The sequence below is a fragment of the Aquarana catesbeiana genome, linkage group LG05, assembly GCF_042186555.1.
Source record: "Aquarana catesbeiana isolate 2022-GZ linkage group LG05, ASM4218655v1, whole genome shotgun sequence".
NCBI lineage: Eukaryota > Metazoa > Chordata > Amphibia > Anura > Ranidae > Aquarana > Aquarana catesbeiana.
Window position 1 is genome coordinate 46220023 of NC_133328.1, and position 12721 is coordinate 46232743.

The 12721-nt window shown below is 45.4% G+C and overlaps 1 protein-coding gene across 2 annotated transcripts in view; it reads right to left on the reverse strand.

Annotated features, from left to right (window-relative positions):
* Positions 1-12721, reverse strand: part of RUNDC3B (RUN domain containing 3B) — a 318511-nt gene that overhangs the window by 27980 nt on the left and 277810 nt on the right. Inside the window, exon 9 of one of the 2 annotated variants that reach the window (XM_073629675.1) lies at positions 1305-1451. The exons of the other annotated variant lie outside the window; for it this stretch is intronic. Within the exon in view, the coding sequence (XP_073485776.1) occupies positions 1305-1451 (147 nt within the window). The remainder of the gene's footprint in view (positions 1-1304; positions 1452-12721) is intronic. 2 annotated transcript variants of the gene reach the window in all.

Genomic DNA, 12721 nt, shown 5'->3' on the forward strand with positions numbered 1-12721 from the left:
TGGACACTTACCTTATGAGATTCATTTCACATTTTGTCACTTAGTGATTGGACTTTATATGTTGTGGTTATTTTGGATTTCGTGTTTATAACACATCTTATTTTTATTTATTTCACCACACTTCAGTGTTTTTTTAGCGCTTCACTTTTTAGATATTATGAGATAGCTGCAGCATCACGCAGATAGAGGCAAGTATAGAAGATAAATATGTTTGTTTTTTCATAAACCCATACTTCTCCTTTAATTGCTAGTTAGTGGCTTAGGGTCATAGTTACACAGTGAATGTGACATTTACCAAACATTCACTGCCTGGGAATCAATCTCTGTAATTAAAACTCATGCAGCAGCAAGATTCACCTGCAGTGAGAGAGACACTATCAAGAAGAAAGAGAGGTCTTCAGCCAGGAATAAAGGGAGGGCCTCCCTGAAATCTATCCCGGCTCTGACTTTGATCATCTGATGTCATCACTGTGGGTGGGTCCGAGCTTGACAGGAGCCGGCGCTGATCCTGTTCCCCTTGTGGTTACAGTCTTCTAACTCCATCCAGATCTGCACCAACATCCTCTGCATCTATTCCTGGCCCAGACTGTACCATCTTTAAAGGTCTCTGCTTTCTAGTACTGCCGATTAATTGTATGGACTCCTGCCACCTCCCATTTTTGTACATATTTTGTTCATTTAATAAAATTCCACTGTACTTTTACCTACTACACTATCAGCGCTTTTGCGCTGGTGTTTCTGTGTTTGGCTTCAGCCTGTATGACAAATATGGCTTCCTCTATAGATTCAGTGGAGCAATGACTGTAGCTACTCAGTAACAGGAATTGTTTTATTTGGAGGATTACCAGGTAAAAATAAATAAAAAGAAACTAAATGCAGCCACCTTATCTAAGGTTTGGTAAATTGAATATATAAAAATGGTTGTTTTGGGGTTAGGATACTGTTTAAATATTTAAAAGAGAATAAAATTGGTATAACACATTTTAAAACATATAAACCTAAATAAAGAAAATGATTAGAGAAAAAATTGACCTACAATCATTATGGTAAAGGTTACAGCGGAGCTCCACCCAAAAGGGAAAGCTCCACTCCACTTGTTTGCCCCCCCCCCCCCCGCCCTATTCATCTGCCACATTTGGCACCTTTTGGGGGGAGACAGGGGAGCGGGTACCTGGTTTTGACAGGTACCTGCTCCCACTTCCAGGTGACTTCGCCATGGAATGAGAAGCCTTTATCCACGGTGGTTGGTCTACACTGGGATCCCTGTAGCAGTTGCTCTGACAATAATGACAGATTAAACTTACTCATGCCAATGTTCATTGTGCTTTTGGTAGAGCAGTGTATCCAGGGCCACAGCTTTAACATCCGGAGCTCCTGGGGAAGGCCACTGGTTGGTGAGGTGTGTGGTAAGCTCCTGTCTTGATCTTAAGTCATTATTCTTTAGAATAGTCCTGTGAAGATATAGATAGGGAACTCCTTTATTTTCTCTCAAAATAAAGGCCTTGATAATGAATGGAGGCACAACAGAGACTCAAGGAAATGGATGGAAGTGATGGAGGACAGGGATATTTAAAGGGTTAATCCACCCAAAAGAAATCATGCTGGTACTACATGGGACTGTATATTTATATCTGTCTTGCCCACGAGTTGCCTGTAATCAGCATGAAATTTAAACTTTATAAATTTTAATTTTGTACTGAGATCTTGTGCTGTATGTTATTTTTGAAAACCTCAATAATTATTTTTGTAATTATTAAGTAACTTTATAAATTTTAAAACTTGTCAAGAAAAATGTTTCAAAAATTTTCATGACGGTGGTCATGTCTCTCGACTTTGTTTCAGGCACATAATTACCATTTTCCAGACACATGGACATGAGTAGTTAGGAAACATAATGCTCTTTTATTGGATGCTAGTCACAAGGCTTGAAAAAGTGATGATGAAAGAAGGTATGACTGCAATTGTGAATAACAGGGCTAAGGCAAGCCATAGATCAGGGGTCTCCAAACTATGGCCCTCCAGTTGTTCAGCAACTACAATTTCCATCATGCCTAGTCATGTCTGTGAATGTCAGAGATTCTCAATGTCTCATGGGACGTGTAATTCCGCAACAGCTGTAGTTTGGAGATCCCTGCTAGATCCCTGCTAGATTAATCAATTTTCTTTCCTTCCACCAAAGGTGGCCTACAGTCAAACATGGTGGTGGGAGTGTCATGGTCTGGGGCTGCATGAGTGCTGCCGGCACTGGGGAGCTACAGTTCATTGAGGGAACCATGAATGCCAACATGTACTGTGACATACTGAAGCAGAGCATGATCCCCTCCCTTCAGAGACTGGGCCACAGGGCAGTACTCCAACATGATAACGACTACAAACCCACCTCCAAGACGACCTCTGCCTTGCTAAAGAAGCTGAGGGTAAAGGTGATGGACTGGCCAGGCATGTCTCCAGACCTAAACCCTATTGAGCACCTGTGGGGCATCCTCAAACAGAAGGTGGAGGAGCACAAGGTCTCTAACATCCACCAGGTCCGTGATGTCGTCATGAAGGAGTGGAAGAGGACTCCAGTGACAACCTGTGAAGCTCTGGTGAACTCCATGCCCAAGCAGGTTAAGGCAGTGCTGGAAAATAATGGTGGCCACACAAAATATTGACAGTTTGGGCCCAATTTTGAAAATTTTCACTTAGGGGTGTACTCACTTTTGTTGCCAGCAGTTTAGACATTAATGGCTGTGTGTTGAGTTATTTTGAGGGGACAGCACATTTACACGGTTATACAAGCTGTACACTCACTACTTTACATTGTAGCAAAGTGTCATTTCTTCAGTGTTCTTCATGAAAAGATATAATAAAATATTCACAAAAATGTGAGGGGTGTACTCACTTTTGTCAGATACTGTATGTGGCAAAGAGCAATATAACTTATTTTGGATAGAGTGGAGAGAGATTAGAACACTTGTTGATTATTCATTGAGGTTTGTGCCTCTGTTCGGGAGACTCAACCTCTGTATTTGTCCTGTCTACCTTTATCGCAGAGAGTGAAAGTGAAAGAAAATACCAAATTTTGGGTCGCCACTAGAACAGTAACACAATGGAAATCTTCCAATGGGAACACTAGTTCCAGTGACCTGGTGTTAACCAGAGATTTCCACAGTTTGGAGTCATTTCCTCCCACTTCCTGTTGTGGCTGGAAGTAAAAGGAAATCTCTCCACCAGGGGTCACCAGAACTTGTGTTCCCTTTGGACAATTTCTATTGTTTTCCTGATCATTAAAACAAAGTGCACTTATCCTTTTATCCACCTTCCCCATATTTAACTCAACCTACACCCTCCCCCCTGCCACGGTTTGGCTGTTTGTTTGCATCCAGTGGTGCAAGTCATCACTATTCTGGCTATGCCTGCGCATTACAGCCCCATAGACTTCTAATTCGCTACGTCTGGTGACTGGAGACGATTGACGACAGTCCCATAGAGGTCTATGGAGCGTTAAAGTGAAGGCATGGCCAAGATAGCAAAGACTTGCAACGCTAGATGTAAACAAACAGCAAAACTATGGCTGTTGGATCAAGATAAGTATGCATCTTTGGAGAGGTAGGGCGGGTTAGGTTGGTTTATTTTAAAGTGCACTTATCCTTTAAATAACCTGAATAAATATAACTCTATCTACAACTAAAATAATATGGCTAGTGTTATGCTTTAATAAACAGGCCGTGCATCACATGAAAAAAGAGAAGCATATTTGCAGCTTATTTAAAAAACTATTATGCCCTGTACACAAGATCGGACATTCCGACAACAAAATCGGATTTTTTCCGATGGATGTTGGCTCAAACTTGTCTTGCATACACACGGTCACACAAAGTTGGTCGGAAATTCAATAGCCAGTGCAGTCCTTCTGCTTGATTCTCAGCATGCGTGGCACTTTGTACGTCGGAATTGTCTACACACGATCGGAATTTACGCGAACAGATTTTGTTGTCGGAAAATTTTAGATCCAGCTCTCAAACTTTGTGTCGCAAATTCCGATGGAAAAAGTCCGATGCAGCCTACACACGGTCGGAATTTCCGACAACAAGCTCCGATCGCACATTTTCCGTCAAAGTCCGACCGTGTGTACAGGACATTAGAGTGCAAAAAAAAAAAAAAAACTATACAGCACTTAAACTCATGTTTCATTTTTTGTTTAAAGTGGTTGTAAACCCTGTACAACCACTTTTACCTACAGATAAGCCTATAATAAGGCTTACCTGTAGGTACTGTGAATTTCTCCTAAACTTGCACAGTTTAGGAGATATTCACTGTATCCGCATGTGACATCATCAGCACATGCACACTGAAGAAGGGGCTTGCTCGTGCCGTTTCTTCAGCTGCTGTGCTATTACCGGCAGATCCGGCGTACATGCGCGGGAATGATGTCATCACGGAGTCTGACAATCACAGAGCCGGAGCCCGCGAAACTGGAAGTAACTGCGGGACGACATATCACCAGGACTGCTGCAACAGCTTTGATCTAAGGTAAGTATTTCATAATGAGCTAGTATGTGATGCATACTAGCTCATTATGCCTTTGTCTTGCAGGTTTTATTTTTTTTTTTTTAATGTGGGTTTACAACCACTTTAAAGTGGTATTACAGTAAAGTTTTCAAAAACTGCTGAGAGCCAGAGTTTTTATAACAGAAGAGACCCTAGTGGTCTGTTCTGTCTTAAAAGCCTCTCCTGGCCTTTCAGCGGTAACATAATCTGAGCCCTGCATGCATAGCTCAGACTACAATAATGGCACCTGCCCTGTGCTGTGGTGAAGTGACTGATGTGCACATGCGTGAGAGTGACGTCATCGCGGCCCAGCCATTCAAGCGGCCGGAGAGAGCGAACCTGAAAGAAAAACCAGGTGAAGATGGAAGCGCCCTGGACCTACTTGAGCGATGATATGCAGTGCCGAGGGGTGCGTTTGACAAGTAAGTCTGCCAAAATGCGTGAATATGTGGTGCATATTAGCACATTATGGCATAAACCAACTGGGGGCCCAAAAAAAAATAGGAGAGTTGAATACCACTTATTTGAAGGTACAATGTAAGTTTTTAAGATAACCATGCATCTATTAGCCCCCACCAAAATTTCATCAAAATTATCATTTTTGTTTGGGGGCTTAAAAACCTTATTATTAGAATGTAAACAGGTTGGCTTGGATGCACAAAGTGTGTTTAACCACTTCAGCCCTGGAAGGATTTACCCCCTTCCTGACCAGAGCACTTTTTGCGATTCGGCACTGCGTTGCTTTAACTGACAATTGCGCGGTCGTGCGATGTTGTACCCAAACAAAATTGACGTCCTTTTTTTCCCAAAAATAGAGCTTTCTTTTGGTGGTATTTGATCGCCTCTGCGGTTTTTATTTTTTGCTCTATAAACAAAAGAACAGCAACAATTTTGAAAAAAAACAAACACATTATTTGTTACATTTTGCTATAATAAATATCCCCCAAAAATATTTAAAAAAACAATTGTTTTCCTCAGTTTAGTCCGATATGTATTCTTCCAAAAAAAAAAAAAAAAAAATCGCAATAAGCGTATATTGATTGGTTTGAGCAAAAGTTATAGCATCTACAAAATAGGGGATAGATTTATAGCACTTTTAGTATTATTTTTTTTTTTTTACTAGTAATGGCGGCAATCTGCAATTTTTATCGTGACTGTGACATTATGGCGGACACATCGGACAATTTTGACACATTTTTGGGACCATTGGCATTAATACAGCGATCAGTGCTATAAAAATGCATTGATTACTGTAAAAATGTCACTGGCAGTGAAGGGGTTAACACTAGGGGGCGATCGAGGGGTTAAGTGTGTTCCCTGGGAGGTGATTCTAACTGAAGGGGGAGGGGACTGACTAGAGGAAGTGATGGATTGTGGTTCCTAGCTAATAGGAACACACAATCTGTCACTCCTCTCAGAACAGAACAGGGAAGTGTGTGTTTACATACACTTGTGTTCTGTGTCTCCTGCTCATGATCACTCGTGGCCGGCGGTCATCGCGACCGTCGGCAACGAGCATCGGCACCCCCGCTGTGCAGTGGGCGCGCGCCTGCTATTTCCGACCCCGCGAGCCGACGTATAGCTATGACGGCTCAAGCAGGGGAGGATATTTATTGTAGCAAAATGTAAAAAATAATGCGTTTTTTAAAAAATTGTTGCTATTCTTTTGTTTATAGCGCAAAAAATAAAAACCGCAGAGGCGATCAAATACCAACCAGTATAACTGCGGCGGCTGGTCGGGAAGCGGTTAATGTCGTGTGATAAAGCAGTCTCCGCGGTGCTGTAGGGACGGTGGTGGCTGTTCAGGGTAAGCGCTCTCTGGAACTGTCCAATTAATCTAGTATGAATGCAATTTCAGGTTAATGATATCGACTGCCACAGGCTCCCATGCTTTGCTTACATGACTGCAATCATCTGATAAATCACCTTCACATAAATACCAACACTTAACAGTATTTTCCAGAGACATTTTCATTTACTGCGTACAAAGTCTCCTCTCTCAGTGGCAGATTGGAAGGACAGGGAAGTGTTTGAAGGGGAGGGAGGGTATAGTGTCAGAGCAGTCCTGAAAGTCTATTAAATGCCAAAACTTTTTTTTTTTTACTTTTTTGTAAAAGGTTGAACCTTTGAAGGGTGAGAACCCTTGTCAGGGGTTTATAGCTGTACATGGATAAAAATTCAGCCAGTTCAGTAGGAACAGGCCACATTTCAATCCATGAATGGCTAAAAGACAGAATTCAGAGAGTAGTGGTTAATGATTCTTACTCTGAATGATCTAAGCCACATATGTCAAACACAAGGCCCATGGGCTGAATCCGGCCCTCCAAGCCATTTCAAGTGGCCCCCGCACCTCCCCTGCGGCTGCGAAGTGCCCTTTTCCCTTCCTCCACCTTGTTTCAGCAGTCAGCAGCAGAGAGGACAGAACTCCTCTTACAGATCCTGGGCCTCTCTGTGCAGCCGCAGCACCCCTTCGTCTTCGCCTCCCCTGGTCTCAGCATTCAGCCTTCCTCTGGTCCTCCTGCAGACCCTGCACTTTCTGCTTCCCAGCTCCACCCACAGCTTCTTCCTGGCAGCAGCACAGGATAAGGGGGGTGCACTGATGTGTGAGGAAGGGAGACTCTTGACATCTGATGTAAGGGGGGTGAGGTACTCTGGACATCTAGTCTAACAGATACAACAGGCCCTTTGAGGGCAACCATAATGCTGATGCGGCCCGCAATTATATTGAGTTTGACACCCCTGGTCTAAGCCTAAGGTTATCAGAGGTGTACCCCAAGGTTCAGTGTTGGGACCCTTACTTTTTATTATATTTATAAATTATATTGGGTGTGGGATTAAAAGTACAATTTCAGTGCTTGCAGATGACACCAAGCTATGCAGTGGAATAAGGTCCTTACAGGATGTCTCCAACTTACAAGCCGACCTCAATGCACTGTTTAACTGGGCAACTAGGTGGCAAAGGAGGTTTAATGTTGATAAATGTAAAGTTATGCACTTGGGGGCTAAGAATATGCATGCATCATACATACTAGGGGGGAGTACAACTGGGGGAATCAATGGTGGAGAAGGATCTGGGGGTTTTGTTAGATCATAACCTTAATAATAACATGCAATGCCAAGCTGCGATTTCCAACGCGAGCAAAATCTTTTCTTGTATTAAGAGAGGTATGGACTCCAAAGAGAAATATATAATGTTGCCATTGTACAAATCATTAGTAAGGCCTCATCTGGAATATGCAGTTCAGTTTTTGTTGTGTTGCTCAGTTTTGGGTGCCAGTTCTCAAAAAGGATATCGGGAAACTGGAGAAAGTGCAGAGAAGGGCAACCAAACTGATAAGAGGCATGGAGGAGCTCAGCTATGAGGAAAGATTAGAGGAATTGAATTTATTTTCTCTTAAGAAGAAGAGATTAAGGGGGGATATGATCAACATGTACAAATACATAAAGGGGTCCATATAGTGAACTTGGTGTTGAGTTATTCATTTTAAGGTCATCACAGAGTACAAGGGGGCACTCTTTACGTCTAGAGGAAAAGAGATTTTATCTCCAAATACAGAAAATCGGAGTTACTTACCGGTAACGTCCTTTTCCAGGAGTCTTTCAGGACAGCACCATAGAGAGACCTTGGCTCCTCCCCTTCTGAGGAAACACCGCCTTCAACTTAAAGCTTTAAACCTCACCGCTCTCCCCCGGCCCCTCAGTTCTTCAAGAGGACCTCCGGTTAGCTGGGGAGACACAAGAACACGTCATAATAACTTTGATCTTACCTGACGTTCTTCTGCGATGAACTCCATCACGAATATCCCTACAGTAGGGTGGGTAACTGTGCTGTCCTGAAAGACTCCTGGAAAAGGACGTTACCGGTAAGTAACTCCGATTTTCCCATTTCCGTCTTTCAGGACAGCACCATAGAGAGGATAAGCGAGCACCTTACCTTAGGGTGGGACTACTGCCTGCAGAACCTTACGCCCAAAAGCCTGGTCTTTTGCTGACAGAAGGTCCAATCTGTAGTGTTTCACGAACGTGTCGAATCTAGACCACGTTGCCGCTCTACAGATCTGCTCCGGAGACGCACCAGCCCACTCGGCCTGAGAGGTCGCCACTGCCCTTGTGGAGTGTGCCCTGATACCCTTAGGGGCTTCTAACCCGCTAAATATATAAGCCTGACTGATAGCTAACCTTAGCCACCTAGCTAAAGTGCGCCTCGAGGCTTTGCCTCCTTTCCTGGTTCCTGAAAATAACACAAAAAAGGAATCAGATTTTCTAAATGGTTTTGTATCCTCCAAGTATTGCAGGACACACCTTCTTACATCTAGTTTATGAAACCTATGTTCCTGTTCCCTCACAGGATTCAAACAAAAGGTGGGCAAAACAATTTCCTGGCCTCTATGAAAAACCGAGGCTACTTTCGGTAAGAAGGCCGGATCGGCCTTAAAAATTACCCTGTCCGGGAATACCTGAAAAAAGGGGGCCCTAATGGAGAGGGCCTCGAGTTCACTTACTCTTCTTGCCGTAGTGATTGCCACCAAAAACACCGTCTTGAGGCTAATCCATTTTAGCGTACACGTCTCCAATGGCTCAAAGGGTTCCCCTGTAAGTGCTTGTAGGACCAAGGAAAGATCCCACATTGGGAAGGGGGGGACCTTCAGAGGTCTCTGCCTACTCAATGCTTTAAAAAATCTAATGACCCAAGGATCGGAGGCTAGTTGTTTCTCCAGAAACACACTCAAAGCAGAAACCTGTCCTTTCAGGGTGCCAAGGGCTAACCCCTTGTCCGCCCCTGCCTGCAGGAACTCTAAGACCGCTATAGAGCTGTGAGTATCAAAAGAAGTTTCTGTACACCAGCTATTAAAACGCCTCCATGTCTTTTGGTAGATGACCTGGGTTTCTTTTTTCCTGCAGTTAAGGAGGGTCTTTACCAAGCTATCTGAGAAACCTCTGTTCTTCAACAGTTCTTCCTCAGTAGCCAAGCCGCGAGGCTCCATCTCCCCACCTGGGGACAACAGATTGGCCCCTGGGAAAGGAGATTCTCCTGAACTGGCAAAAGCCAGGGGGGTTCCGCAGCCAGACTTCTCAGGATGGAGAACCAAGGCCTCCTGGGCCAATGTGGCGCAATAAGAATGAGAGTTGTGTTTTCCAGTTGGAATTTTCTTAGGACGGCTGGGATTAGTACAGGTGGGGGGAAGGCATAACACCTGTCGAAAGCCCAACTCTGAGCCAGTGCGTCTATCCCTAGAGCTCCATCCCACCTGTTTAGGGAGAAGAAGAGATGCACCTTCCTGTTTTCTCTCGAGGCAAAGAGGTCTATGCATGGCCTCCCCCATTTCTGGGATATTGCTTCGAAAACCCCCTGATTCAGAACCCAGTCGCCTTCCCTCAGCCGTTTCCTGCTGAGGTAATCCGCCACCAGATTTTGATCTCCTTTCAGATGCACTGCCGAGAGGGATAGGACGTTTAATTCGGCCCATCTGAGAATGCTTTCTACCAGGGTCCACAGAGGTCTGCTCCTGGTACCCCCCTGCCTGTTTATGTAGGCTACAGCTGAGGAGTTGTCCGACCGGACTCTCACATGCTGTCCCTGAAGTTCCTTTTGAAAAGTTTTGAGTGCCAAGGCTACTGCCTTCAGCTCCCTCCAGTTGGAGGATCTCCCTGCGTCCTCCTTCCGCCAGCCTCCCTGAGCCACCCGGTCCCCCATATGCGCCCCCCAACCCATGCCACTCGCATCGGTCGTGACGCATCTGGACACCGGCAGAACCCATTCCAGACCCTGAGAGAGATTGGCTTCTTTCCGCCACCACCATAGGGATCTCTTGACCTGGTCCGGTACAGCTATCAGGGAATCCAAAGATTCCTGACTGTGGTCCCAAATGCTCAGGATAAATAGTTGCAAGGGGCGAAAGTGTAATCCTGCCCACTGGACTGCTGGAAGTGCTGCCGTCAGTAACCCCAAGGCTGACATAGCCTTTCTTACTGATATTTGTTGGCTGCCCTGGAGTAACGACATTGCCCTGTCTACCTTCTGGATTTTCTCCATAGGCAGGAAGACCTTTTGTTTTGTTGAGTCCAACAGGTAACCTAAAAAGATTACTTTTTGCGAAGGAGTCAGATTGGACTTCTCCAGATTTAAGAGCCAACCTAGACCCTCTAAGATGTTCCTTGTCAACTGCAGGTCCAGCGACAGTTGTTCCGCGGAAGGGGCAAAAAGTAGTAGATCGTCTAAATAAGCGATCACTGAAATGCCCCTGATCCGTAGGAAAGCCAAGACTTCTACCATGACTTTGGTGAAGATGCGGGGGGAAGAGGATAGTCCGAAGGGAAGGGCCCTGAACTGCCAGTGAAAGGTCCCTTCTCTGGTATTTATTGCCAGCCTGAGGAACCTTTGACACTGATCTGCAATGGGAATGTGCAGGTAGGCATCCCTCAAGTCTATCGATGCCATAAAGCAGTTTGGAGGAAGAAGTGTCTTTACCGAATAGATAGAGTCCATTCGGAACCTCCTGTAGGTGAGAGAGACGTTCAGAGGCTTCAGGTTCAGGATGAGCCTGAACTTCCCCGAGGGTTTGCGCACCACAAAAATGTGGGAGTAAAAGCCTCTGCCCGTCTCTCCTTCTGGCACTCGAACTACCACCTCCTGTTCCTCCAACTCCTGGAGGGAGGAAAGGAGAGCCGCTGACCTCTCTGCACATTTCGGAAGCGTGGTTACGAGGAGTCTGCATGGTGGAGGTTCTGCAAACTCCAACCTGTACCCTCTTCTTATGACTTCCAAAATAAAATTGTTGGAGGTGATCATCTCCCACTGTGGCAGGAAGGCCCCCAGTCTTCCTCCCACCGTTATTCTGTCACTTTGTCTTTTTGGGCTGTTCAGGAGGGCGAAAAATAGCCCCCCCACGCCCCTTCCCTTTTTGTCCCCACCCCTTTTTCTGTTGATCAGATTTTGGGGGGTCCAACTTCTTCCACGGCCGAGACTTTCTTTTAGTCTCTGCCGGTTTTCTTTTAAAAGGAAATGCCTTTTTTCTGTCAGCCGTTCTATCCAACACAGCTTCCAGACCTGGCCCGAAAAGCAAGTCCCCCGTGAGAGGAATGCCGCAGAGTTTAACCTTGGATGCGGTATCTCCCTGCCATGTTTTAAGCCATAGGGCTCTTCTTGCCGAATTGGACAATGCGGCTGATCTTGCAGACATACGCACTGATTCAGCTGACGCATCTGCCAGGTAAGCTATTCCTTTAAGGAGCATGGGAAAAGACGAAAGGATTGTTTCCTTAGGCGTGCCCGCCTCTATATGCGCCTTAATTTGCGTTAGCCAATACTCCATGTTTCGTGCCACCACCGTGGACGCCATGGCAGGTTTGAGGTTCCCTATGGAAGAGTCCCAGGATTTTTTCAGGAGGGAATCTATCCTTTTATCCATGGGATCTGGGAGTGCCCCCATGTCCTCAAAGGCCAAGTCAGTGTGCCTGGAGACCTGCGAAAAGGCTGCGTCTAGCTTAGGCGATTTGTTCCATACCAGCGCCTCCTCTTCTGCAAAGGGGAACCTACGCTTAAGTGCCTTTGAAAGGAAAGGCTTCCTTTCGGGGTCTTGCCACTCCTTTTTGATGGCGTCGACTAAGACCTCATGGACCGGGAACACCTTCCTTTTATGTTCCCCTAGTCCCTTGTACATCTGGTCATGGAGTGAAAGTTTTTTCCTTTCCTCCTGGATTCCTAGGGTGGTATGAATGGCTCCTAGGAGCTCCTCCACCTCCTCCAGGGAAAGCTTGTAGCGAGAGGATCTTGTGGATTCCCCTTCCGCCTCCTCTCCCTCTGATTCCCCCTGGGGATCTGAGGACCCGCTATCAGGCTCTTCCTCAACCTCGAATCTGGCACCTCCTGGATTCTCTCCACTTCCCGAGGGAGCATCCATTAAGGATTGAGGAACACTCTGCTGTGCTGGTGGAGAAACAACCTGCGGCTGTGGCAACTGAAGACTGGCAAATAATGTCTTAAAAGTCTGCACCGTATTAGAAAGTTCTTTCACGGATGCTGCTAAATCTGAAGACTGTTCTCCAGATTGCTCCCTTACTAGCCCCTCTATACAATCCCTGCAAAGGGGTTTAGACCAAGATTCCCCCATTGTGATTTTACATGAGGGGCATTTCTTCTTGGCACTGTGGGGCGACTTGCTTTTCTCTGTAGCTTTGCCCTGGAAAA